At 47.7% G+C, this 26,612-nt stretch overlaps 1 protein-coding gene across 1 annotated transcript; it reads right to left on the bottom strand.

The window, feature by feature from the left end:
• Window positions 1–3,188: 3,188 nt before the first annotated feature.
• Window positions 3,189–26,595, bottom strand: Nsun2 (NOP2/Sun RNA methyltransferase 2). Its single transcript, XM_087897020.1, has 19 exons — window positions 26,440–26,595; window positions 26,178–26,335; window positions 24,471–24,575; window positions 20,615–20,720; window positions 18,705–18,776; window positions 17,979–18,063; window positions 16,676–16,868; window positions 15,074–15,148; window positions 13,833–13,963; window positions 10,978–11,051; window positions 10,312–10,442; window positions 9,834–9,930; window positions 7,505–7,665; window positions 7,189–7,281; window positions 6,665–6,800; window positions 6,139–6,219; window positions 5,694–5,832; window positions 4,313–4,352; window positions 3,189–4,024 (listed from the first exon to the last, which is right to left on the bottom strand). Exons 1-19 carry the CDS (start codon window positions 26,527–26,529, stop codon window positions 3,742–3,744), a joined length of 2,250 nt encoding a protein of 749 aa, XP_087753146.1. The 5' UTR covers window positions 26,530–26,595; the 3' UTR covers window positions 3,189–3,741.
• Window positions 26,596–26,612: the final 17 nt, after the last annotated feature.

Raw genomic sequence — 26,612 nt, 5'->3', positions numbered from 1 at the left:
CCACAGAGTCAGCACAAGCCACAGACCTCATGTGGCAAAGCCTTCCACCAAGAGGGCTGACAAGTTGGGCAATGCCCCGTTTACTTCGAGTGCTGAGGGCGCTCACCCACCAGCGTGCAGTCAATGCAGATGTTCCAAGGCTGATGGAAGGCAGCGAGCATCCCACCCTGGACTCTCATACATATGGCTTCTCCTGTGCTCTTATTCACCTTAAATCTCCATGGCTCAGTGTAGCTCCCTCCTGAGTCCAGCCAGTATTGTCAGTTTCTGTACTCTTCCAGTGTTATGAACTCAAGACACATGCTCACAACACGTGGTCACGTCTGTACAAATGGCAGCTGCTCACTTCCCTGCTCAGGTCACGCCCCGACACAGGACCTTCTGCTGTCACACACAATGTGTGCAATGCCTTTGCAGGCACGTGTTTAACACCCCTGCTGCTCTGACACATTGTCAGAGGTAACATTATTTATACTCATCCTCTATAGTCCATAATTTCCAAAGTTCAATGAAAACAAAGTGTTTCTGGTGTTTTCCCTACATTTTGCTTTTATTTTTATTTATGTGCATGTGTATGTGTGAGCAAGTACATGCAGAAGCCAGAAGGTGGGTACATGACTTGGAGCTAGGTACAGGCAGTTTTGAGCCATCCAACATGAGTACTGGGAACTGAGCTGAGGTCCTTTGCAAGAGCAGCAAGTGCTCTGATCTCCTGAGTCATCCCTCCAGCCCCAGAAATCAGTGTTTAGTTCAGAGTCTTTCTTTGATTCTACCCACAGAGACAATTGCTCCTTTACATATGCTCCATGAGGCTGCTTCAACGACCACTTAGGAAACATATAAATACACAACTGCTCTGTGCAAGGCCAGGAGACCCTACAGGAAGACATCTTTACTCCCATAATCCACTTTTTGGGAATCACGCCCCTTATCTTGCTGAAATTAAGAAGGTATTCTTCGCTAAAGCATTCACAGGAGCCCCTTTAAATACGCAGAGACACAAGGGAAACGCATGAGCCCGAGCCGCTCCACACCTGTGTGGCACCCAGGATTGTCACCTGGCCTGTACTCGGTAGAAGGGTTTGAGCAGTTTCTTCCAAGAGGCTCTCTCAATGATGGCACCCATTGATGGGCATAAGCCAGTACTTGGGAAGCTGAAGCAGGAGGTTCTCAAGTTCAGGACGCCTGAATTACATGACAAAACCAAACTGTGTTATGGGATATTTGTGCACTGTGTGAAAATGTATCACTGTGGTTGGTGTAATAAAAAGCTCAACAGCCAAGAGGCCGGAGGTATAGGCGGGACTGCCAGGCAGTGTTGGGGGCTGCAGACCCCTGGCCCCTTGACTTTCTTTGCCTGCCTCAGACCCTTGGCCTGCGGGAGTGAACTGAGCAAAACAACAGGTTTTTCTGTGCCTGCAGCTGCTCTGAGCACAAGGCCCAAATGAGTTCCTAATGGCAGGGAAGTGATTTCTGGTGGGTTTTACAGCTGAAAATCCCGAGAGCTGGGACATGGCTATCAGTTAAGGATGCCTATATAAGCTTCCCTGGAGCACAATAAAGTTGGCATTCTTGTTTCAAGGATGACCCAGGTCTCCATGTCTCTGTGTGTATGTGTTTTTAAATCCCCAGCCTAGTTCCTGGCTCATGTCCAGTCCCGTAGTGCAGGCGCTACAAGGCAGAGAAAAAGATGAATCTAGGCACACAGGCGACACCAGCAGGGCTCTAAAGTTAAAGTCAGACATACGGTACAGATCAGAGGTAACCACACGACAGAATGTAGATTACAAATAAATGGGTTAATTTAAAGTTATAAGAGCTAGTGGGACAAATCTAAGAGCTAAGGCCGAGCTTTTGTAATTAGTAACAAGTAAGTAATAACCAGGCTTTGTGTCATTTGGGAGCTGGCTGGAGGGATAGGAAAAGACTCAAAAAAGAACAGTCTCAAAAGACCTCCCTTTAAAACCACATCTGAGTGGGGAAGCATAGCAGGCAGGGAACTTGGATGAGCAAAGCTGAGACCACACGAGGGGACAGAAAACCAACAGGGACAGGAGCCTCGGCTGCACCACCTGTCTAAACATTTCACAGACCAACTAACCCACACCGCAGGAGGCAGCCTGGGCAGCACTGGTTGAGAATCTCTGTGCCATTTGGCAGTCAGGTTTTTCCAATGGTTTCGGCTTAGTGGTCTTCTCAAGGTCATACTCAAAACTAGGACTCAAGGAGCCCCACTGTTGCTAAAATTCCTCCTGCGGGGCGAGGAATACAAGCGAAGTCGACCCTTCTAAGAGTCCAACAAGCTTCACCAAAACTCCATGATCCTACCAAGGTTCATTCTGGGGAACCAGCGAGTTTACGGGGCTTACTTATAGAGCAGGTGAGGGAGGGCTGTTAACAGTGCCATGGGCACCCCTCTCCCTAAAGGGCAGTGTCCTCTTCGACCAGCAGATGGCTTTCCCTGTATTTTCTAGCCCCTCTCCAAGGTGGAGTCACAACATGTAGTATGGTGTAGCTGGACTTCAGGAGATGGTCCTGTGACCCTTCCCAGAGGATGTCAACAGCCAACAAGCCCAGCTGGGATGACCTTCTGTGAGCAGGTACAGCTGAACTCCCAGAGGTGTTGTTTGACTCAGAGACAGTTCAGCAGGCAAGGCCGAAAACTATAACCTCTGTCCAACAGTACAGACCAAGTACATTACATATACAGGAAAGAACACTGCCTGGACAATCTGCACAAGAGGCAAATGCTGCTGACAGGGCAGTGTCAAGAAGGCTGAAGAGACAGACACATAAGCAGGTGCCATGTCTGCCCTGCATTTGTGTGCAGTAAGGGGTTAGCAGTCACTTCTGAGCATGAGGCTGTCCAATACCAAGGACTGGCAGGGAAGGCTGCTCCGGGAAGTCACAGACGAAGCACTGCCAGGGAGGGGACATAGTACAGTTCCACCCTGCTCTACCTCGCCATTCTTAAATGCTGAAACCGGCAATGGCTCAACCAGCATGAGGTTGGTTCTGTGCCAAAACCAGGTCAAGGATCTGGCAGTCCCCAGTCCAGCCTGTAGTATCTCACTGAAGGGGAAGCTGCTCAGGACACAGGGGCCGACAACTCCGAAGTAGCCCTGCTTCCTGCCTACACCAGAGGCAAGGTTTCCCTCCTCAATTAGCCAACTAAGAGCAAATCAAAGTCACATGGTTGTTTTTTTTTATTATAATAGCTCTTTATTATCATAATAGCTCATATTTCATGACCCAAGTAATTGCAACCCCACTTAAAGCACCTGCTGGGTAAGCACAGAACTGTCCCCAAAGCTGCTGCCATGATTCACTGTCTTCATACACTCTGGGATCGCTTACTTCACCCTTCAATACAAAGGCACAGAAGTCACCTGAGGCTTCAGGTGTCAGCATCACCGCACAGCACACCAATGTGCAGTCCAAACATTATTAAAGCAAAGAGCTGTTTCCCAAAGAGTTGTAGGTTTTACTATAAATAATTTTAAAAAGACTAGGCCAACATTGGCCCAACAAGAGACCTGAACTTCTGCAAAGGCTGTTTTGCACTAGCCTTTAGTAGCAGAAACATGGATCCAATCTGCTGAAGCGACTCCTAAATGCTAGAAAATACAGCTCCCCCAGACTGCTGCTACCCACCCACGTACAGGCCCTATCAATATACTTCGCAGCTAAGGATGTTCTGGATTTCATCTAGAACAGCCAGTTCAGCGTGTGGAGATGTCTTCACCGGGATGGTTCAGCTGCAGCTGGGTCACAGCCAGTGATGCTGTCTGAGATGCAGGCCTCTTGTGCTGTCTGCTCCGCACCCTCATCGTTTTCGGGCTGCTCTGGGCTGTCTACACTCTCATTGTTAAGAATGACCCCATCTTTCTTCTTTTCTCCCAACACCTCCAGGCCCATCATCCTGAGATAATGAAGCCGCTCATTCTTAGGCACAAAAGTTCGAATAGAAGCCTTTCCCCGCCACCCACACAGCACAATGGGGCATTGAAGGGCATCCGGATTCCTGTCAACAAAGAAGGCTACAAGTAAGCATTAAACATCCTGTTAGCTGCATTTAATGATACTGACATGCAACCTTTCAGAAAAACAAAGCTGTAGCCACTGCCCGAATTCCTGCCGCCCAGTAGCTGTCATCTTACTACCTCTGCTACTTTGCTGCCTGGACTCCCCAAAGGTAAGGCCCCAAAAATGCTGTAGTCTGGTACCCTCCTGCCCGAGCTTTCAAGTGCTGGGTTACACCATGAGCTACCATGTCCGGCTACTTATCCAATAGTGAGGCACACACACTTACGCAGAATCCGGCTCGTACTTCAGCACAACACTTCCCTTTGCTGTAGGAAAGAGAAAACAGACACATGTGCCAAGGTTTTCACTCCTGGCCACGACTAAAGCTGAGTGTTGTGACTGAGAGCTAACTACTGGCCAATTCTCAACACTCAAGGTTAAATATAATAAAGCTCCAACTCCTAGACCAAGCCCAAATTAACAGTTACCATGTCCCATCTCTCATCACTCCAGAGAAGGACGAGGGCCAGCGAGACGGCTCAGCTAGAGAAAGAGCTCGCTGTCTAAGCCTGAAGACTGGAGTCTGCCCCCAGACCCACAGGGTGAGGAAGGAAGCTGTTCCGACAGGTTGTCTTCTAACCTCTCCCTGCACAGCCTGGCACAGGCATGTCCACCCACCAACCAAAGACAGAAAATATACATTCATGGAAGATTACAAAAAAAGAAATATAAAGTTCCTGCTTTGCCTTAAATAATCTCCCCTTTGAACTGTGATTCTGCTGAGGAGGAGTAGGAGGTAAGAGCTTACAGAATTCCGCTGCCTATGGCTCACACAGGGCGAGACAAGGTCATACAAACCCAGGACCATGCAGCTGCAGAGTGAGCTGTCTGTACACACCAACACATGCTTGCCACAAGAATGCAAACAAAGGAAAGGGACCTGGTGAAGACGTCACCACTGTGACCTAGTATCTAACGCGGACGGTTAGGAGATGTTAAGGGGACAGTGCAACCAAGACTGCGGTTCTCATGGAACTAAAACGGGGAACCTGAACTCCAGAGGCCTGAAAGATTGGTAGAGGAGTCAAGAGGTGGGACTCATGACCCAGACCCCAGGCAATAATCCTGCAAGGTGCTCAGAACCCAGGCCAAGCACTCTATAATCTCGGGGTGCTGCCTAGTAGCAGGACGAGTTCCACAGGGACAAAGGAAAACAAAGAACCCTCAAAAAAGGATCAAGCCTTTCACATGAAATGGCAGGGTCTGCACAACGCCCACTACTGCCTCAGCAGCGTTATCTGTGGGTGACAAAATTCCCTGCGGAGCCAACGTCCTACCACAGCTCTTACTCACAACCCGCTGTGCAGCCTGGTCTCCCTGACTCACGTCCTAAGTGCTGGGACAACAGCAGGCTCAGTTATGCAGTTTATGGGGCTCTGAGCTGGATAACGGAAGACCCCTGTCAGCTGAGCACATCCCAGCCAGACACGGCTTGTTTTCCTTTCAAATATTTTCAATCCATGACTGGTTGAATTTGAGGACGAGGAGCCATACAGAGGCCTGCCTGCACTACTACATGTGACTGGGAAAGGTGCCCTAGAAGTAGAAACGTCTGTTACAGGCCTCAGGAAGGTAACACTAGCCAGCCTCTCGATCCCTGTACTCACCCAAGTCCTTGACTTGACTGTAGGCCTCACTGCTGAGTTTTCTGAAGAATGGGTTCTCCTGGGTCAGCAGTGTCTTCACATCTTCCATTGACACAGTGATGATTCTTGAATTAATAAATGGATACAATGTATATATCCCCTGTAAGAGTAGAGAAAGGGCACTGTGAGACCATGGGTACTGGAATTAATAAATGGATACAATGTATATACCCCCTGTAAGAGTAGAGAAAGGGCACTGGGATCCCATGCTTAGGTTTACTGAAGGGCTTTCCTGTGGGGTTCAGGGCTTGACTAAGTTCTTCCTCTGGGTAAAGGCCCTGGAAGAACTCAAAGACGGCTTAGGTGGCCCGGTGAGCTCTAGCAAGCCTTCAAGTACTGAAGTCTAGCGGCATGCCTCTTGGCTGTCTCACAGCACCATGGCTAGGACCTTCCACTTCCAAATTACCTCCTGTGCCAAACGGAATGCACAGTCAAACTCTTCACCGCTGTTATTTCGACACCAGACTTTTATTCCAGTGTTAATGACCTGTAATTTAAAAATGAGAAGAAACAGGAACTAAGGACAATTGTTTACTACAGCCCCTTCCCCTGTGGGGTAAGGGCTCCTGAGAGCAGCTTTGCAAAGGGGTGGGAAGAGAAGCAGCCCTTTCTGGAACTGGTTCCAAGAATCAACTCATAGTTGCAACCACTTCTATGTCCACTGCTCAAGACAACACTTAAAGTTCAACAATTAAGCACAATAAGTCGCACACATCTTGGTATGCATCAAGATATGTCTCTTCATGTCACTGCCTTGACAGTCCAGCAGACTGAATAAGGCAGTTCGTTTGCCTTGTAGGAAGCACAGCAACGAGACTGGAAAACCAAAGGACAACTGTCTGGGGAGAAAACAAAATGTGGGTGCTGGAACCTACTCTTCCTGAGCGAAAGCAGTGTGAGTACGCAAAGCCCCGCGCGCTCCGCCAGCCCACCTTCATCTTCTCACTGTTGTTCAGCAGCACGTTCCGCAGCTCCTTGGAGACCATGTAAAGCTGCCGCTTCTTTCCTTCTGTAGTTCGAGTTAACAAATTCATCCTCGGGAACGAAGGGTCCAAGGCATAAAACTTCCTGTCAACACAGCGGAGCGAGCTGCTTACACGGACAGCCATGGCCGACCGTCTACGAACCTCACTGCACCCAAGAGAACCTAACCTCCAGACTGTATCCCTCGTCTCACAGCACAAGGATGTGCCTGGAGGACAGCCAGGCCAGGGGCTGTTCCAAGTGCAGCGCTTACCAGCTGGAGCCCAGACTCCCTCACTGGGCCAAACACTAACGTTTTTACAATGTATGCTTTTCTGTGTTCCCTGTGCACACTTCTCCAGTACTGCCCAGCTCTCAGGCACAATCAGGAGGGAGGATCTAACTACAAAACACCAGTTGTATGTGCCTGGTGATGTATTTGCTTTGCTACAAGGAACTTTCTAAAGCAGGATTCAAATGTCAGGCTCCTTACTCAATAGGTGGGAACAAAGGATCATCTTCAGGAATGAAGACAAATGGGTCTTCTTTAAATCCAAACAGCTTCATTTTCTTTGATGGAGGAGGCCTAGGAAGGAATGAGGGGCGGAAAGGCAGTGAGCAAGAAGCACGGCAGGCGCTCAGTCCAGGGCACCCATCCTGCCCCAGCCAACACTGGAAGCAGCTGTGGGTGTTCTCCAAGCTGCAGAGTCTACCACAGATGCCGTGCTGTGTCCTGACTCCCTGGAAATCGCCATGGCTAAGGCTCTGGGATCCCATTTGGCTTACACACCCAGTGTAGTTCTCCTCACCCACACACGCCATCTTTCTTTTCATTACTCTCTGTGTTCTCAGTGCACTGTGTTACTTCTGAGTCACCGCCCAGCTCAGAGCGGTCTCCAGGATTCCGCTCTGTGGCAGCCACAGAACTGGATGCTGTGGTCTTCCTGGGATCTGAAGATTTACTCTGTACCTGTTGAAGGGAACAAGTTCATTTTCATAATAAAGCAACATACTTCACCACTGCAAGAAAATTAAAACTATCATGTTCACCACATCAACCAGTTGTATTTTTCTATGTCATTGGAAGACAGCAAAATTTTCTTCTTAAAACATATCCCTTTTAGAATTTGCTCTTACAAATGGAATGTGCAGGCACTGTTCACTCAAAGCCGACTCTCTGGTGGCCCCACAGGCTGGCCTTAGTAGAGGCCAGCACAGCCAGGCTGTTCTTACTCAGCAACCCAGTGTCTGCTCTGGATAAGGCACAGGCATGTAACTGATGAAACTTAACCAAAAGAGGACCGTGGGGACCGCACTCTTCCCGGGCACCAGGAACTGGGGCAACCACGACACACAACTGGCTTGGAATAAAACTAAAGGTTTCAGCCACATGTTGAAGCTCTTGGGATTTGAGCACACTTGTCCAACATGCACACTGCCCAGGGCTCAACCACTGACAACATCAAACACCAAACAATCTACAAAGCTCTGTGTCCTTTCTACATTAGAAGATCTGTGAGAGTGAACCTTTCAGTTCCACAATCACATTACAAATTAGGACGCTTCAGTGAAGGCACATTCCGGATTTTCCCTGGGTCACCAAGGTGTTAAGGGCCAAATCAAAGTCTCAGTAACAGTCTCAAGAGACATCTCAAGGGGCTGGTGAGATGGTTCAGTGGTTAAGAGCACTGACTGCTCCTCAGAGGACCCAGGTTCAATTCCCAGCACCCACATGGCAGCTCGCAGCTGTCTGTAGCTCCAGTTCAAGAGAATCTGACATCATTATACCAATGTGCATGAAATAAAGTTAAATAAAGTTAAAAAAAAAAAAGAGAGAGACACCTCAAACAGCCCGCTGTCCACACATAGCATAGTGTCTGCTCCCCATGACTGACTAGTAAGACACTAACTACCCCAGGAGGAGGGCACCTCCGCAGTGCACACTGCTCACTCACAGAGGGCAGGCCACACACCCAAATTTAGGGAGACACAGAAAGCAGCAGTGAGAGACATTCTGACACGGAATCCTGCAAACACCACAATGGACTGTGAAAGCAAGACGGCCCGTCAGTGCCGGGGATGGACAGCACACTCAGCTCAGAGCACCAGCTATGGGTACAGGGCACACAGGACAGGAAGAGCATGTGCTAGACCGGGAGAGGACTCCAGTCAATACCAGCTTCAAATTGCTAACTAAATGCATGCCACTGTTAAAACACTGTAGGCAAACACAAGGCATCCTGACACCAAACCTCAACTGACTACCTGGAAACAACTTTTAAACACACTGGTGTGAGTAAAATGCAATAGCCAATGTAAATTCTACTTCTTCTTGATAAGCACAGTTCTGGAGAAAGAAGACTGTCATGGTCGGCATCCCACCTCTAAAAGGAGAGAGTACAGCTCGAAGCTTTACCCCAGTGCCCGGAGTCAGGCCCACAGTCTCAAAGTAAGGACCTTCCTGGCCTACACAATTCATGGTAAACACCGAGAAGCAGTGTCTCTGCCTTCGTCAGCTGGATCTCAAACAGTTACCCTGGGCCATCTTTAACTGTGGTCAGAGCAGGCTGCAATCCTTGAGAAAACAGTTCCTTTTGTTTTTCCAAAGCTGAGCAGTGTTAGTCCTAATTCAAGATGATTTGAAGAAACAGAGGTTTGCACAACTCCAGGCCACAGTCTTTTACCACAAGTCTGATTTATGAGTCATAAACAGTGGCTGGGCTAACAAAGATGAGGGAACGACACTTCCTCACTCACATACAGGCCAGCATATTACAGGGGCAGAAGGAAGCCCCATGGTGTGGGACAATGAATGTCGGAGGACTCTGGACTCACAGCCCTTAGTCCTGCCCACCCTCAATCTTACATCATTTCAACTGCTGCTGAGTAGCTGAACTTTAAGACGGAGACAGAATGCACTACCCAAATGGCCTTTCTCACCATCTCTGTGAGAAGTACCTGCTTTCTGGAAAAATCTGAAATTCAGATGAATCCTCCTTCCTTTAGGCATAGCCTCTCTAAGCATCCTCACCTCTCGAAATCTCCACTTTGCTCTGCATTTCAAATGAACTAACTCTTACAGGAACAGTGGTAAAGTCAAATGCTCTGCTAGATGGTTTTGGATTTAAAAGCCCTTACCTTTGGCTGACGTTTATTCCATGGCATTGATGCTTTTTTGACCAATACTGCCACAAAGAACCCTCCAGTATTCTGATGATGTGGTAGTATTCGAAGGCTAAAACAGTATATATATAAAATGTCAGGCAAATGATTGGATCTTCCCTAACTGCAAACGCTCAGCCCCACTTACAGGAGAGCTCATTCACACTGTCTTTGAAAAGTCCGTGGAGGAGAACAGGGGAAGACACAGGAAGGGAGGAATGGATGTGATGATCAAGGTACACGGCATGCATCCATGAAGCTATCATAATGAAGCCATTGCTCTGGACAATTACTCCACACTAATGAATTAACAATGAAAAGCTCATGCAGTTTCCAAAGCTCTCTGAGATTCTAACCAGTTCTAAGACTGCAAACACTGCCAGTTGCACCCAGTGGGTACCAGGCTCCTCGACAGACCACCTCCCCATCCCGAAGGCCCAGTGCCACCACTCACCACCGCTCTAGGTGCATTGCTTGCAGTTTCTCCAGGTCTTTTGGTGGGAACATAGTAGGTCGAACTTGTGTGTGCCTGCCCTGGGGAACCTCATCCCAGCCTGCAAACCACTGCCCATCTCTAGTCATGACCTGCAGAGACCAGCAGCATTACTACAGTGAAGTACACAGGGAAAGGTGTGAGATCACACAGAGCACAGGGGGTAAATAGTCTCTCCACAGAAAGACTATCTCCAAAGGTAAAGCTAAAACACTCATGGCAAATAACTTACATAACATCTTTTAAAAATACCAAAATTCCTTCACCTCAAAGTCCAGGATGGACAGCATCAAAGCCCCAGACCAGGTTATTTATTTATTAAACAGAAAAAAATCTCAGACAGAGCAGGAAAGTCAAAGAACTGTTGTTTTTTTATAAAAGCAAGATTAAATTGCCACCCCCCCCCACACACACACACTTAAAAAGGTAGCAAGGTTTTAATCTATGGGCATGAGAGCAAAGACAGGTTCTATATGAGGAATATAGTATTTGTCTTTAAATAGAATCTGTGAGTGAATTCTATACTATACAACCAGGCAATGCATTGATTCACAATACTCAAACATGAATGTTTTCCAATGTCTATAGCTCTTAAATCTTTGACTAAAGCCCTCATTGCAGAATTACCTTCCACTCGGAGACTCCAGGCATCCACTTCAGTCCTGGCAACTCGGCAGATACGTCAGCAAGCTCGAGAGCACCTAGGAACATAGCCAAGGAAAGTCCCAAAGGCTGCCACATTGTGCCCATTTAAAGAAACAGAGGAAAGTCCACACAATGTGGCTTCATCCTAAGAATGTCCAGGGAAGGCAAGTCCATTGACAGAAAGTGGCTTGGAGTAGGACGGAGTGAATGCTCATGGCCACAAAAAACCCTCTGGGCTGCAAACTGGACTGTGGTGACAGACTCTGGAGTGACTTCACTAAAAGACATTTCATTGTATTCTTAAAATGCAAATTAAAACTCAGTACACTCACTGGTCAGGTGATCTGGGTCTTCATGGTTTTTTGTCTGACACACCAGGGTCTAGTGTTTCAAACAAAGTTTTCTATGTCAGGAAGTTCTCTACAGTGCCCACTGGGCATACGTGCAGCAGCCTTAGAGCAGGGCAAGCGTGAACGCACACTGCCCCTCCGTCTCCAACAGTGATGTCGCAGGAAGCTGTACAGTAGGTGCGTCCGTCACCACCTAACCCGCTACCACATGGACTCGTGAAAGCAATTCCTGAGCTCCTTGGAGAAGCAAAGACCCCCAATAACTGTATACACCAAACAAAGGACCCCAAGGGGACCCCTGCAGGGAGCAGGGTTTTCACAGAAGTAGCCTGCTCTACGAGCCTCCCTCCTTCAACTGGTTCTCCATCCTGCAGCGCCGGCCCCGGATAAGCTGCACCCCATCTGCAGTCTCCATGCCTGAGCCATCTACAGCGCTGTCCACCTCCAGAGCTTAACGAAGGACTGTACCAACTCTGATGTTTGACACTCCCTGTGTGCCCAGAATCCATTTCCTGTTCAAAGCTGTGACTAGGACCAAATGCCAAGCATTATGACAGAAGCGAGGCTCCTGTTAGTTCCATCAGCCTGTGTCTGGTGAGATCAGCTGCATTTCAGTACCAGCTCTGGTCAAGACAACTGATCACCAAGAAACCAGTCAGCTTTTACATCAATAAAAAGGGCACCCCAAACAGGACGAATCCCTCAGTCCTACAAATACCTCCAGAGCACACTGTTTCTGCTCTGTTAGGTCAAAGCCCAGGGCTGTTCACGCTGTCACTGAGCTGCATCCCCACCCTGGGCTTATGTCCGTGCAGCGCAGACTGCTCTCCAACCCAGTTCCTCTGCTCCCTCTTCCTGATGTTGAAAGCACAGGCCCCATTCCTGGCTTAGCCTTGAGACTAAGCAGCTACAAACAGTGAGGATGTTGAGAGCTTCTCAGAGATCAGGGGCTAGGCTGCAGCAAAAGACAGATATGGAGTCTATTGTTCTAGTTACCAGAATCCTGTTTTTCCTGAAAGTCCAGCTAACACAGACATAAATCTTAGCAGGTTCAATTTTTTTTTGTGGGGGGGGGGGGGAATGACAGACAGGGCAGGGTTGAGACAGAATTTCTCTGTGTGTAACAGCTGGATGTCCTGAAACTAGCTTTGTAGATGAGGCTCCAACTTAGAGATCTGCCTGTCTCTGCCTCCTGAGTGCACGCGTCACCATCGCCCGGCACACGTTGAGAGGGTCAGAGAATGTCATTCCTCATTTCCTTCTCCGCAAGCACTTTTACAAGTTAAATACTATTAAAACAATTATTCCAAAATCCTATCTTTACTAAGGCTGATGTGTAAGAATACAAATGCAATGTATTAAATCTCTATCCAAAGGACTCAGATGAGGGCTGACTGCACAGTCCAGGCCAGCCAGGGCTGCGACACACCCAAGGCAAGGGATGGCAGGTGTGGGTGCCATGCCTCAGGATGTGTGAGGATGGCACACTGGTGGACTGTGATATCAAAACACGGAGAAAACCTACTGTTTGCTTTTAGAAAACCCCAATACAGGTTAAGTTAATGGAGGATGCTAACACTTCAGCAAAATGCTAAAACTGAAGCACCTGAAAAAGCATTGTGAAAAATGCTGTTTTGGAATACTGTTTGAAAAGACTGCCTATCTGATGCCTCAGTGCAATTCAGTGTCCTAAGACCTTAAATCAGTGGGATGGGCACTAACAAAGAAATCACAGGCCTGGCAAGGACGTGACGCAACTGGAACCCTGTGTGCAGGGTGGGCAATGGTGCTGCCAGTACAAAGAGCAGCCCTGTAAGTACCGATCACAAGAAGAGTTATCAGAGGGCGCAGCAATGCCCTTGCAGATGAGATGCACATCCCAAAGCGTGCAGAGCAGGCTGTCCACGAGACTCTTAACACACCGCGTTCAGAGGCTCAGGCTCCCAGCAGTTTACAGAAGCCCAAGGCCACCCACCGATGAGCCAGTGAACAAGGGGGTCACACAGACAGCTGGGTACTGCTCAGCTTACACATGGGCTGAGACCCTGACAGAAACCTTGTATGAGGCAAACAAGGCCGCCATGAGAGGACAGCTAGATTATTACCCACCTACATGCACACCCTAAAACCAGAAGTCCAGAGGGAAAAACACCCGAATGGTGGCAAGGGGACACAGTGACTTACTTGGCTTTGCAAGATGAGGAAGTAAAATGAACAATGCTAAGAGCTGCACATAAATGTCTGCCTAACACACGTGCTGCAGTTCATGGGATTAGCCCATCACAGCAATGTCCGCCCTAACACACGTGCTGCAGTTCATGGGATTAGCCCATCACAGCAATGTCCGCCCTAACACACGTGCTGCAGTTCATGGGATTAGCCCATCACAGCAATGTCCACCCTAACACACATGCTGCAGTTCATGGGATCAGCTCCCACTCACTAGCAGTGTGCTCACTGTTCCCGAGGACCAGCACACATGCTCACCATCACTCTTTTCCAGCAGAGCTGCTATTACAGCTTCATCCTCAATGGGGTTCAGGGAACACGTGGAGTACACCATCCTGCCCCCTTCTGCCAGCTGCTCAGCACCCCGAGTTGCTATCCGGAGCTGTAGGCTAAGGGAGGGCCGCAGGTTAGCATAAGAGGGCAGAGGCACAGAGAGCACCTACCCACCTCATCACACACAGACTTTATGGTAAAAACAAAATACTTGCCAAGACTGCAAATGAAGTTAATATAATCTTTAGGAGCCAATGTGTTCATTCTTAAAAAAGAAATCTACTTTCACAACTTTTCTGCTCTGTCATGTTTCTCAACAGTTTAACAAGAAAAGTACAAGGTATTTGGAGAATTTATGTTAAAACCTCCAAATTTATTCAAATATGTGGTTTTTCTACAGAGAATATAAACCCTTTCCTCCATATACAAAACCAGTAGCATTTAATAAGCAAAATTAAATCTTTGCGGTCAGTTTTTGCAAGTGCACACGGAAGGGCATGTGCTTAATATCCAAAGAAAAAAATTATAGCAAGCTCTATAGAACGGCCACTGAAAACGCAGTGTAAGCTGAAGAGATGGCTCAGCAGGTAGGAGCGAGCGCCCGTGGAGGACCTGGGCTCGCTCCCAGCATCCACATGGTGGCTCACAACTGACCATCCCTAACTCCAGTCCCAAGATCGGCACCAGGCTGCACATATGTACATGAAGGCAGAAAGTGCATACACATAAAATTAAAAATATGGAAGAATGCCACACACAAACAAGGCAATACACTAAACACTAACAGATGCTATTGTGAGAGATCCAAGGTTAGTTACAGGGGAGGAAATGCATGCTTCAGATGTTAGGTGAGATGGTCATAAAAGGCAATTTAAGTAAATATACACACCTTGGCAGAATAAAAGTAGCAGTTACTACTCTTAAAGGACTTAAAGTTCTCAACCTTCCTAGTGCTGCACCCTTTAATATAATTTCTCATGTGGTGACCCCAATCATAAAATTATTTCATTGCTACTTCATAATTATAATTTTGCTGTTATAAATCGTAATGTAAATATCTGATATGCAGTTGAGAACCACTGCTTTAAAGCAAGCTGTAGTGTGCAAACATGCTCTCACGAGGCAGAGGCAGCTAGTACGGTGCTCCAGGTGTCCACCCTAGATGGTCAGTTGGGAAACAGTACACTGGCAGTCTGCCCGTCTCCGGGTCTAACAAGTTCACTCACCCGTGGAGCTGCAGGCTGTTTAAGGTGGTCCACTTCTTCCAGACATCTATGTTTTTTCTCATCGTGCCGTCTCCACTGGAAAGAAGACATTTAAGAACTGAGCCACCGACTGGGCAGATGTTTAACAAGCATGCCAGACCCAGGCTGGCCTGCAAAGCAGGTACAAAAGCCTACTAAAGCACCTCCGTGCTCACAGACAGTGCCCCTACTGCAGTTCTCAGAGCACGTCACCAACACTCATTTCCGAATGGAAGCACAGGATCAGAGACCCTCATCACCTCTGAAGAGAACCAATCCTAAACACGAATCCACTGGCTTTGCACACACCTTACACACACAGCCTGATTATGGGTCAACTGAGCATGCAGTGCTGGCTGAGATCCCGCTGCTCACTTGCAGCTCTGACAAGGACTACGTGCTTCGGCTTCTGAAGCTCTTTAGTCTAAATTTTCAAACTAGGGCACGTTTAGCCTGAACCAGCAACACTAACCTGTACCCCAATAACACAGGCCCCTACATAAATGCTCCTCACAAAACTGATTAATACAGAATGACATTTTAAAACTAGAATTACACTTGCAAAGGTTGTGCCACAGTAAATTCAATCAAGCCGATTGAATTACCAACTTTGTGCACTGATTTGATAATTAACTGCATGTGTATTTTACAGGGCAGGTCCCGTCACCCTAGTTCGTCTACCAGGGTCTGTTTCTTACAACTTTGCACAGCTTCATTCCTCTGTGCTTCAGGAGGAAAGATCTGATACACAATCCTCACCCTGGTCGGATGCAAGGGCTCCTATGGTAGAAACCCTACCATAATTTCAGAAATTTCTTCAGCCTGTAACCAAGTGTTTGTAAGACTACCTTATTTTCAGAATATATTTTAAAAAATGGTTTTTCTTTTGATTTTAAGAACATATATAAAACCACATGGGTAAAACAGAGGTCCTTAAAGGTTAAATACTGTAACCAAGGAACAAGAGAATTCATGACTCATGTGTTTAACTCGGGATGCTTCACACAGAACGCTGGTTTTGCTCAGCGTGCTGCAAGTTATTTAAGGCAGTCCCCGCTTTCACATTCACTCACCATGCGTCTTAACTCAGCTGCACTTGGCATTGCCAGCTACAGTTTCCTAACTAAGTGCTACTACAAGCACTAAATGTTTAAAAAATGATGTTTCCCCAAAGAGGTTTACTAAGACTCTGATAGGTCATTTGACATTAAATTTGAATTATCAATACACAAAGAAAATGAGTTTCACAAAGGTTTCAATTTCTTTCACTGAAGTAACAAACTTCAATAGAAAACCCCAACATTTTTAATATACTTGGGACGCAAATGGACCCACTGATATCTTGGAATTCATCCTGGGGTGTGCATGCATGCGTGTCAAACTCCACTTCTTCAAGGATGTCATCTCTCATCTGGCGTTGTTCATCACTCCGCTCCACCCCAGCAACATAACGCCCTTCCCAGACTCCTGGCTACCATGACCCCGTGCACCAGCGTTTACATGCTACTCCAGTTCACCTAATCCACATGTGATTGGATTTCCTGATAGATTGTGGGCTTTCTGGCCTCATAATAATATAAATACCTGCAAGGAACATCACATAAAATTCGATCATAGAAGAGAATCTCTTTCCTTCCGTCCACATCTACCGTGAGTCTAGGAATGCTGGACGCATCATGGTTTACTACCATGATGCAGGGACTGCTCAGCCTTTTGGCCTGATGAACAAGCAGATAGCAGCGCTTGTTGTCCACGTCATTTGCGATAACAAATCCCTCTAGGAACATAAAATTGTAGTCAGATGAGATGCGCAGAAGGATTCCCTGAAACACATAACCACAACCTCTGGTCGGCAGGTGAGAAGGAACGCTCTGAAACGTAAGACGCAGGGCTTTCTAGAAAAGGGATAAAGGGCTGCACCCGAAAATACCAAACGTTTCATTTGTCAGCAGTTGCTTACAACTGTTGTGAATTATGAGGGAGACGGAGAGAGAGGGGCACACGAGGCTCTGCCCATTTCTGGAAGGAAATTCAGGCTTGGGGCAGGGTCCTGTCACCTGAGCCCATCAGCTGGTCCTGCTACACGGTGCTGGTGTCCCAAGCTCAGAACCACCCGTGGGAAGTTTCCCGAGTGATGCCCTTGCTCATTTCTGTTTCCTCCCACACTTCAGCAAAAGACAAAAGCAACTTAGCACCACTTGTGGGCCAGGACCACAAGACATCTGGAACAGAGAAACCGCTCCTGCCGGCCAAGGCCCTTCCCTGACAGCACGACAAGAACTAAAACCAGACAGCTGTCAATACGACGAGCAAAGGGAGACCTGCCTACACTGTAGTAGGTATGCAACTGAAACAGAAGTAGGGGTAGGCAGCGCTGAAAGCCACCGTGCAGGAGAGACGGAAGCTGGCCTGGCCAACACTAGGCATGCTGTGCTCCTCACTCAGGAGACACTGACACACTGCAAAAATGGCTGCACCTTATGAGCACGCTACTATCCCCCCACACCACTGCCTATCACCCCCCCACTTCAAATATGGCACCCAATGCCGCCACAGCCACTGCTGAAAGGCGAAGGGATCTGAATGGAGGGGGCTAACAGCAACTACCCAGAACAACATGCCTCGCTCCTCACCTAAGGCAGAAACTGAACAGATCAGGGAAGCTACTATCCAAGCGCACAGCAGATCTGTGTACTATGACAGGTCCTAGTATAGACAGCTCACACAGAAAGGCTCTCAGAGTTGAGCGTGCTGGTTTGAGAACACATCAACACAGTGCTATCTTCACTATAGTCACAGGCCACTCCACTGCCCAGGAAGCAGGAAAGTGGAGGACTTTAGTCGCCCACAACTCACCAAAACAGCTTCCCTGCCCCCCAGTGATTACCTGGAAAGGGGACACTCATGTCTGCATGCAACATTTCAATTAACTGTGTGGTCTTCGATCCAGGGGCCGCACACATGTCTAAGATCTACAAAAACAAACAAGAATATGCCACTTTAAAAAAGCTGTAGGACTCCACATCTGATCTTAAGCCATCTTGTGAGTCATTCTAATATGCTGACTTGCATTCCATTCTACACGATGGAGAGAATGTTCTCTGCTCATAAAAGCAGAAGTCACAGAGCGACAGAGACATGGCCTGCAGAAGGACAGGACAGAATGACGCTGGGGGCGGGCCGCAGACTCAGAAACCAGGAACAGGAGTCACCCCGACATAACACCGAATGTCAGCTCCACAGAAGGACCCATTCCCTTCCCTTCTGCCTTTTCCTCATTGTTCCCAGGGAGTTGTAGGAACAAAGACACCAATTTACTTAAAAATTATGCAATCATGCTCAGAACTAATGAGCTCCATGGAGTCAACATGACTTAGCCAAAAAGACCACAGCTTATACCTGTATAGTTAATTTGCTAAGTTAAAAACAAAAAACCCTTTAACAGTGAAGCAATTTCTGGATAGCTATGTGTACTGTAAGAAAGAAGACAAAAACTACAAAAACAAAACCTTAAAATACATAGCATTATCAAACAAATGCAGGAAGAAAAGGCTAGCGGTACTGAGAGGGACCTCCTCTCCCCTCCCCTCCCATCTTCTGTCTGGTACACTACCTTATGATGGGGCTCAACATTGAGCAGCAGTGGCGGGATCATGCTGACAGCCTCCTGCCGGCTGATGTTTCCCTTGGGGAGAAAACCAGAACAATAAGAAAACAGCACTTCAAATCAGGCATGTATGAAGGGCAATAGTAAAAGGTCCCGTAACCCTCCCAGAACAGGAAAACCTCCACTATGACACAAAGTATTCAATGAGGAGGTATTTTCGAATTAATGGATAGTCACTTGCTATCTAAAGACGTAAGAACGACCCACTAGCACCACGCTGGCATGTCAGGTAAGTCCTGGAGGCTAGTACCACAGTCTGGGTTCTCTTGAGCTTAGGATTGGGTGAGCGTCCTCAAGGCCGACCTCCTATCTAAGAGCAGCAAGCAGCTGGAAGTGTAGGAAAGAAAGCGGCCATCAGGCAACAATCCTTCTCTTCCGTGGGTCTGCTTTATCAGGGACCCTCATGGCACTTTCTAGATCTAAGCAACTCCCTGTAGAGCCGCAACATCAGCTACTGATCCTATCTGTACCCTTTCAACACCTATTACCACCCTCGAGCTGCTTTCACAAGGGCACGAGAACTGGCAGGCACAAGAGACACATCAGAGGCAGACGGGGATGCAGACCAGCACTGCCTCGGTCAGCTCTACCAACAACCTGCAAGCTGTGCGGGCTGTGCACCAGCCACCAGCTTGTCAGCACCCAAAACACTGGCCCAGCACCAACCCCTGACAAGTCAGAACTGACATCCAGACTTTCCGTTTTCACCGCTTGGGTCTCTGGTCAGCAGTGAGTCTGTGGCACCGTGGTTAACTCTACTGGGCACACTGACTCTACGCTTCCAGTTTACCCACGCAACTCTAGGTCCAGAACTCTGCAGAAGTTACAAAGTCAACGCTGTTCAGCGACACAACCCCCACTATCTAGAAGCCTTCCTTCCCAACAGCCCCCTCCTCTTACCACAACCGACGCACTAGCTGCCTACCACACTGGTTCCCACAGCCTCTGCTCCCAGGGCTTAAACCTGACTCTCTAATGGCTTGCTAGTCTTTTTCTGAGCCACAAACATGGATGAGGAGCTGGGCAGAGCACACCACAGGGAGAGACACAGACGCTCTCAATTCTTACTATCCTAACCAGGAAGGGAAAGCCAAGGCAAATTCATGCCCTCTTCCTATTCTGACAGAAAGCCACAGTGGCAGGAAACAGCCGGAAATGGAAACTGAGCGCCATGGCTGGCGTCGGGAGGGGATATGGGACCACAGCATTACTAAAGTGTGTCAAGCTGCACAAAGGCTTCACCTGACCAGAAAGAGGTGGACAGGAAGAAGAGGGAAAACCCAAGTTAAATATGAAATTAAGACTCTACAAGAAGGAAAAGGAAAGCTACAAGGTGCACACTTAACCATTACAGGAAAAGAAAAGATAATGTCTGCTCTGGGGACACCTCTGGCTACAGACCCGTGACTAAGGCTGCTCAAAGCAACACAGAAGGACAACACCTGTGAGACCCACAGCTACACCCAGCTACAAGCATTTGTTTTCATTGGTATATGTCAAATAAAGGAAAAAATGCATGGCAAGATACAATAGGATAAAGTGTGAATTACCAATGCCATTAAAAATAAACGAGATAAATTCCATAGCCCACCAAGTACTTTGCATGCACGACAGGCAAACAGAATGTACACAGAAGAAAAGGGAGTGTTACACTGAACACAGTACCACAAGCGACTGCCTCGGCCTGCACTCATCCACAGAGAGGAGACGGCAGGGCTGTCCTGACCACACCCTCTGCACTCATCCACAGAGAGGAGACGGCAGGGCTGTCCTGACCACACCCCTCTGCAATGGATGCTCCACGATGCAGCACTTGGTGCTTTCAGGCCCCCAGCCCACCCACAGAAACAACTTACACACTCGGTCTCGCTAACCAGGAACTGATGGAACTTTGCCAACAGTGGGGACTTTCTCAATATTTTCCGACTTAAATTTGTGTGCCAGGCAAGTTCCTCAGGGTACCTACATGAGAGGAGATGGAAGATAAGAAACTCACCATTTTCACACAATAAGGCACGTGTAGCAGATATTCAAATGTTTGACAAATATGTGATCATGATTGTCTTCAACTATTGTCTATTTTTATACAAAGAGTTCCACAAGGAAACCACCACCGTGCTCATTTTTGCCTCCTGGACCAGGATTACCAATGCAGCCTCTTGCCCTGTGTCACCTATGGACACTCTATCTCACGAGGGCAGGACTGGGAAAGGTGTCTACACCGGGCCTGGCTTCCACGGAGGCGGAAACGAGGTCTCTGATGTGACCGCAGCACACGGCTCGCCATGCCCCGTTAGCTCAGCGTCACACTCGGTAGGTGAGGTCACACTCGGCAGGTGAGACAATGTGAGTGCAAGTGTCGCTGCCGACTGTTCGCAGACAATGAACTCCCTTAACAGCAATGCTCACAAAGGTTCTATGTACCAATCTGTAGCCATGCAAGCAGCCAGGACAATGAAATCAGGCTGACTGGAAAACAGACACAAGTGACGAATTTGAAACTTGGGAGTGGTAGAGAGCCAACAAGCATCGAGCATCTTAAGACCCTACTCAATAGCCATGTTTTAAGATACGTGTGATAAGTTCTGTCTACTAAATTGTGAAAATGGAACTGACTGGACTTTACACACACAGTACCCTCCTTGCAAGACAGTACTTTGAAGTTGTGTTCGATTTATCAGGCAGTTAAAAAAAAAATAAGGCATTCATTCTGGTTCACTGAAGGCAGTAATACAGACACTCCCAGTTTTGGCTCCTAGCATTGTATCTGAGGAATCTGCTGGGCCATTCTGTCACCTGAAACAGGGTAGCAAAACGCCAAATTTGATATAACTTGTGGCAACCCCAAACTTGTCTGTGACCAATGACAGTAAAACTGTACCAATTACCAAGTCACCAGAGCATCGGTGTGAACACCACATACTGCTGGCACTTACTAGAAAGAATTGAATTTTCATTTCAAGCACGGGGAGCAACCTACACATAGTCTGAGCAACAAATAGTCTATATGTTCTTCATGGGTCAGTTTCTAGTACCGATAGTTAAGGTGTAAGTTTACTAAGATAAGCTTCAAGTTCTCCTGTAGTGAGTATGACAGCTAGTGAGCTCATTATTAAAATATTTTACAACTTCCAAATGTCTAAATGCAAAAGTGAAAATGAATAAAAAAAAAACAAATTGATCACACATCTTTAGAACGGTCAGCAAATACATACGCACATAATTTTTTTGTCTACCCCTGCATCCCAAGTGCAGGTTCAAAGGCTAGACCATCTCACCAGCAATGGCAAATATTTTAAGTCATGTGCTTTTAAGACTGAATATTCATGAACTGGTGGAATAATCTTTTTGTACACTCTGAAGACGTGTCTTTGCCAAAGTGCCTTCTGAACAGCTCAATAAAGAGTTGAACGGCCAATAGCTAGGAAGGAAAAGAGGTTAGGCAGGATTTCTGTGGACAAAGAGAGAGCTTTGGGAAGAAGAAAGGCGGAGTTGCCAGCAGAGGCAGAGGAACAGAAGTGAGGGGGAGAGATAAAAGCCACAAGCCACTTAGCAACATGCAGATGAGCAGAAACGGGCTACCGTGTAAGAGCTAGCAGGACAGGCTGAAGCTGTGGGCTAAGCTTTCACAGCTAATAGTAAGTCTCATGTCATTCTTGTGAGCTGGCAACCCAAAGAAAAATCTATTAACATGTTTGGGTTTTTTTTTTTTTTGTTTAATGAATGCTTTAAAGAATTTTCAAGCCCATCTGAGGTTTCTCAGAAGACAGAAGCAGCACTGCTACCTTTTTACACTATGCCCCACTGTGGCCAAAAGCCAGAGAAGACCCTACGGCTGGCTGGCTGCATTTTGAGCAGAGAAAACCACAAGTCCCAAAAAGCTGCTGTCTGACTGCTGAGACATGTCCAGCACTGACATGCACACCTGATTAAGTAACTGTCACTGATAATGGGAAAAGCTATTGATTAGGAACCTAAAGCAGTTAATCTTTTATCATACTCGGGCTGTGTTCAGAAAACTAAGCATAGCCACAGTTTTGCCAGCCGTTGACAGAGAAAGAGTCACTTTCCTTCCTCTCCCTCCTCCAAAGGCTCCGCTGGACGCCCATACACGACTCTAGAAAGGACACAGGAAAGCAGCTATGGCATTAGCTGGAGTTAGGTGCTCAAGGGCTATCAAAGCAAGAGTCTGTTTCACAGAGTACAGAATGGCGACAACAGCATGTCCTGTAGACGTGTGCTCATCAAGGCCTTCCTGCTCAATCACTGCACAAGGGCTATGGCACAAAAGTCTCCGGGGGAGATGTAAAGCAGTCACTCTGCGGGAAACCGAGAGGCCACATGCCTCCCCATCAGGCAATGCACAGGCACCACGACCACCATCTCCAATCAAGGCTCAAGGAGAGGTCGGCCAGCTGGGGAGTTACCAGGGGGAGCACGGTTAGATGCTGAGAAGCCTCCACACGTTTAACAGTCAACGACCAAAACAACTGGCAGCCGTCTTCCTTTCTCGTGGATTCACTACAGCAACACACATGCAAGTCATTCTCCTACATATTACCTTCCAAACTATTAAAATCTAACAGAAATGCATAAATAACCAGGGTGGGGGGGGGGGCAGCAACAAAGCTTCAGGTCTCTGTACTCTGCAGCAGTGATAAGCTTGCATCATCACTGAACACTGATTTTAGTGTCTGATACCCAGTACTCATCTCAACGAGCATGTTGTGCCTAACTATGCCAAGGAGACCACAAATCCAAACGGCCAGTGAGGAGAGGCCAGCTATCTGTCATGATTAACAAAACCCTAATCTTTTATGCTGATTGCTTAAAAATAAAAGATAACAACACAAATTTATAAATAGTCAAATGCCAGACATGGTGGCACAGGCCTTTAATTCCAATAGAAGGGAGTTAGGGTGTTCATAGCAACTCCCAGACCAGCAAGGGCTACACAATGAGACCCTGTTTCAAAATAAAAAGCACAAAATAGCCAAAACCTACAAAGTTACCAGAAAAGACTTAACTAAATTCACCCTCATCTAGCAATGACTTAAAAAAATACTTTTGTGAAAATTCGATCCCCAAATCTGAAACCTGAAACCATAGTTGAAAGTATCTGTTGAGTCTGTTCACTCAAGGTGTGGAGCCTCTGGACTACACTGGAGCACTTCAGGTACTGCAGGAGGCTTCCTATGCCTTAGGCTTCAGGGATCACAGGTCATGAAAGCCCCACCACGGAAGTGCTTGGTTGCTCGACACAGTGGAAGACTGAATCTGCCCGGAGGCTGTGCCAGGAAACACTGGGCCATAAGCCACACCAGCCAGGAGTGAGGCTTTGCCAAGCAGAGTCTGGTCTCCCTTTCTGAAGGGAAAGCAACCACGCTAAAACTCTGGTGTGGGAAACTCTGGGACGAGAACAGAAGTGAGAGAAGCCACTAAGGATCATCAGAGACCAAAGGATTGAACCGTGTGCAAAACATGAACGGTAAGTCCTTTATGAACATGTGCATACCAGTCTGAGGTTGGAAAAGGCATCAGGGAAAAACAAAAACCAGTATCAGACACTGGAAAAGTTCACCAGGCTCTTCACACCAACAGCGCTGACAGGGCTGAGAAATGCATCCAAGGGACAAAAACAAAAAATAAATACAATACAATACAATAAATAGAACAGAAATCTATGAAACGCCTAGAGGATTCTGTACCTACCAGCTAAGTGGCTGTGGAACTTCAACTTTCTGCCCATCTACCTCCAGGTCCTCCAACTCCTTAAAATACCTGTTCTTCAAGCAATGGAGAATTTCTTTTGCATGGCTATTAAAAAAAAAGTAGGCAATTTTCAGTGACCTAGAAAAAGTGAGCTGATAAAAATGTAATAACTTTAAGACTAAAAATACTTTACAACTAAAACCAACTCTGAAGTGTTCCTTAATCATCCAGGGCTGTTAATTTTTTACAAATACTTGTTTAACTGTATTTTACGTGCATTTGGTAGGAAGGTGTCAAGATTCCCTGGAACTGGAGTTACAGACTGCCACGAGGGTGCTGGGAATTGAACCCAGGTCCTCTGGGAGAGCAGGCAGTGCTCTTAACCGCTGAGCCATCTCTCCAGCCCGACATTGTTAATTTTTAAGAATTCACCTCTTCCTCACCATGGCTGCTCCTCCTTTGGGTCCACCCACCCCCACAGCATCTGATCTGTATAAGACCTGGTAGTTTCTATGAGGATGAGAACCAGAAATTCTGGATAGTCACAAACCTGTCACTCACTCCTGGCCTGTTTCCATTTCAATCAACTCAACTCAGGCTTGGCACCTCTACGACCATCAACTTGTGGCAGATAAAGTTTTCCCAGGGTTTTCCCCCCTTCCCCTTGAGTTTGACCTGTCTTCCTACGATGTAGCAGAAATGTCCTATGATGTTTTACTGGGGGACAGATCTAATGCTCTGGAAATTAGTGCAGTATTTCCAGACTGGCTCAGTAGAGCAACTGGTCCTAAAGCTGGACGGCTACGACGGTCTCCAGTCTGACAATCTCCAGTATAACTATCCCTCCTGCCCTGCTCAGAGCTGAACCTCAGAGGAATTGCTTCTGCAAGCCCAGCCTGCCTGTGTCCTGAGCCTTCTCCCTGGCTGCGTACAGCTGTGGTTTTCTTGTTCCCTTTGTGCCCTTCGATGCTGACTCCACGGATGGTCCTTCTAAAGACACCTTCTCCTTTGAACCCCTCTCCTGGGCTCCTGGGGCAGCATGCCCCTCAGGTGGCTCTGATCTGGAGGTGCTTCTGGAGCAGGTATGGATGGAGACTCCATGTCCTGTAGATCTCTGAGCTGCCAGCACTGGCTAGAAGTTGTCCTGGTGCTAGGCAGAGGACTCTGTGCTCAGCAGCTTGAAGGCATGGTGGGATACCTACAGGGGGCATCTGGGGTACCTCTCCCACATGTTCAGTTCTTGGCTCCTAGAAGTGATGCTGACACTTGTTTTTAACTAAATAAATTTTTACCACTTTAAAAAGAACTCACCTCGCAAAGCAACCAAACCAATTTACTAAATCCAAAACCCCTCTAGTTCTACTGTGTCGCGTTGGAACACAGGTTGGATACACCTTAAAAATAAGTTCAACGCAATGCTGCACTTTTACCCAGCTTCATTTCTATTTGTGACAAGTTTTAGGAATGCTGTACAATGACTGGCGGGGAGAAGAGAGGCAAACTGGATGCCACAAGTTTTCCATGCTCCTCAGATGAACCCATCAGTTAGTTCACCCATCCCCACAGGACCGTTCTCGGGTTGAGTTTTCTCTCCATAGTCTGACCTTCCACCCGCAACGCCTAAGCAACCCAGGATGCTCCCCTGCACCCGATCTCCCTCCCCAGAGCTTCAAAGTTTACAACCCCATCAAAGAACATCAGATTTACCTTTTGTAACCAGTGATTCTCAGCGTGGCCGGGAGGGGCTCGCGGAGTGCGTCCATGAATTGGTCCCACTCTCCCTCAGGCACGATCTTGAGTTCCTGATAGTAGTGCTCGAAGAGCTTGTTCTCCTTGATGATCTCGGGATAGCCACCTTCCCAGCCCTGGCGGAACAGCGAGGGGTTGAGCGGGTCCACCATCCCTGCTAACCCGGCCCACCAGTCGCCAGGCCCGAGCCCACCGGGCGCCCCTCCCTCCCTGTGCCTACCGCCTGGTCGCGCTTCCTCCCTCCCTCGGTGTCATCCTCCGCGCCTTCAGTCTGCGGCTGCAGCCGCCGGCCCCTAGCCCGCCGCCCCATGGCCCACGCGGCTGCACACGCGGAGCGCACACCGCGACCAAGCACAGCCAGTTCGCACGCGGTACTTCCGGCTGACTCCCGAG

This window comes from Myodes glareolus, chromosome 15 (genome assembly GCF_982192425.1).
Source record: "Myodes glareolus chromosome 15, mMyoGla1.1, whole genome shotgun sequence".
Lineage (NCBI taxonomy): Eukaryota > Metazoa > Chordata > Mammalia > Rodentia > Cricetidae > Myodes > Myodes glareolus.
Note: the sequence above shows the minus strand (reverse complement) of the source record. Positions and strands in the feature narration are given on the sequence as shown.

Coding starts and splice junctions, on each gene's coding strand:
- Nsun2 (XM_087897020.1), bottom strand. CDS start 26,529: ATGGGGCGGCGGGCTAGGGGCCGGCGGCTGCAGCCGCAGACTGAAGGC. Junction 26,336..26,439: donor GGAGGAAGCGCGACCAGGCG/GTAGGCACAGGG, acceptor CTGTTCCGCCAG/GGCTGGGAAGGTGGCTATCC. Junction 6,801..7,188: donor CCTTTGTTCCCACCTATTGA/GTAAGGAGCCTG, acceptor CTGTGTTGACAG/GAAGTTTTATGCCTTGGACC.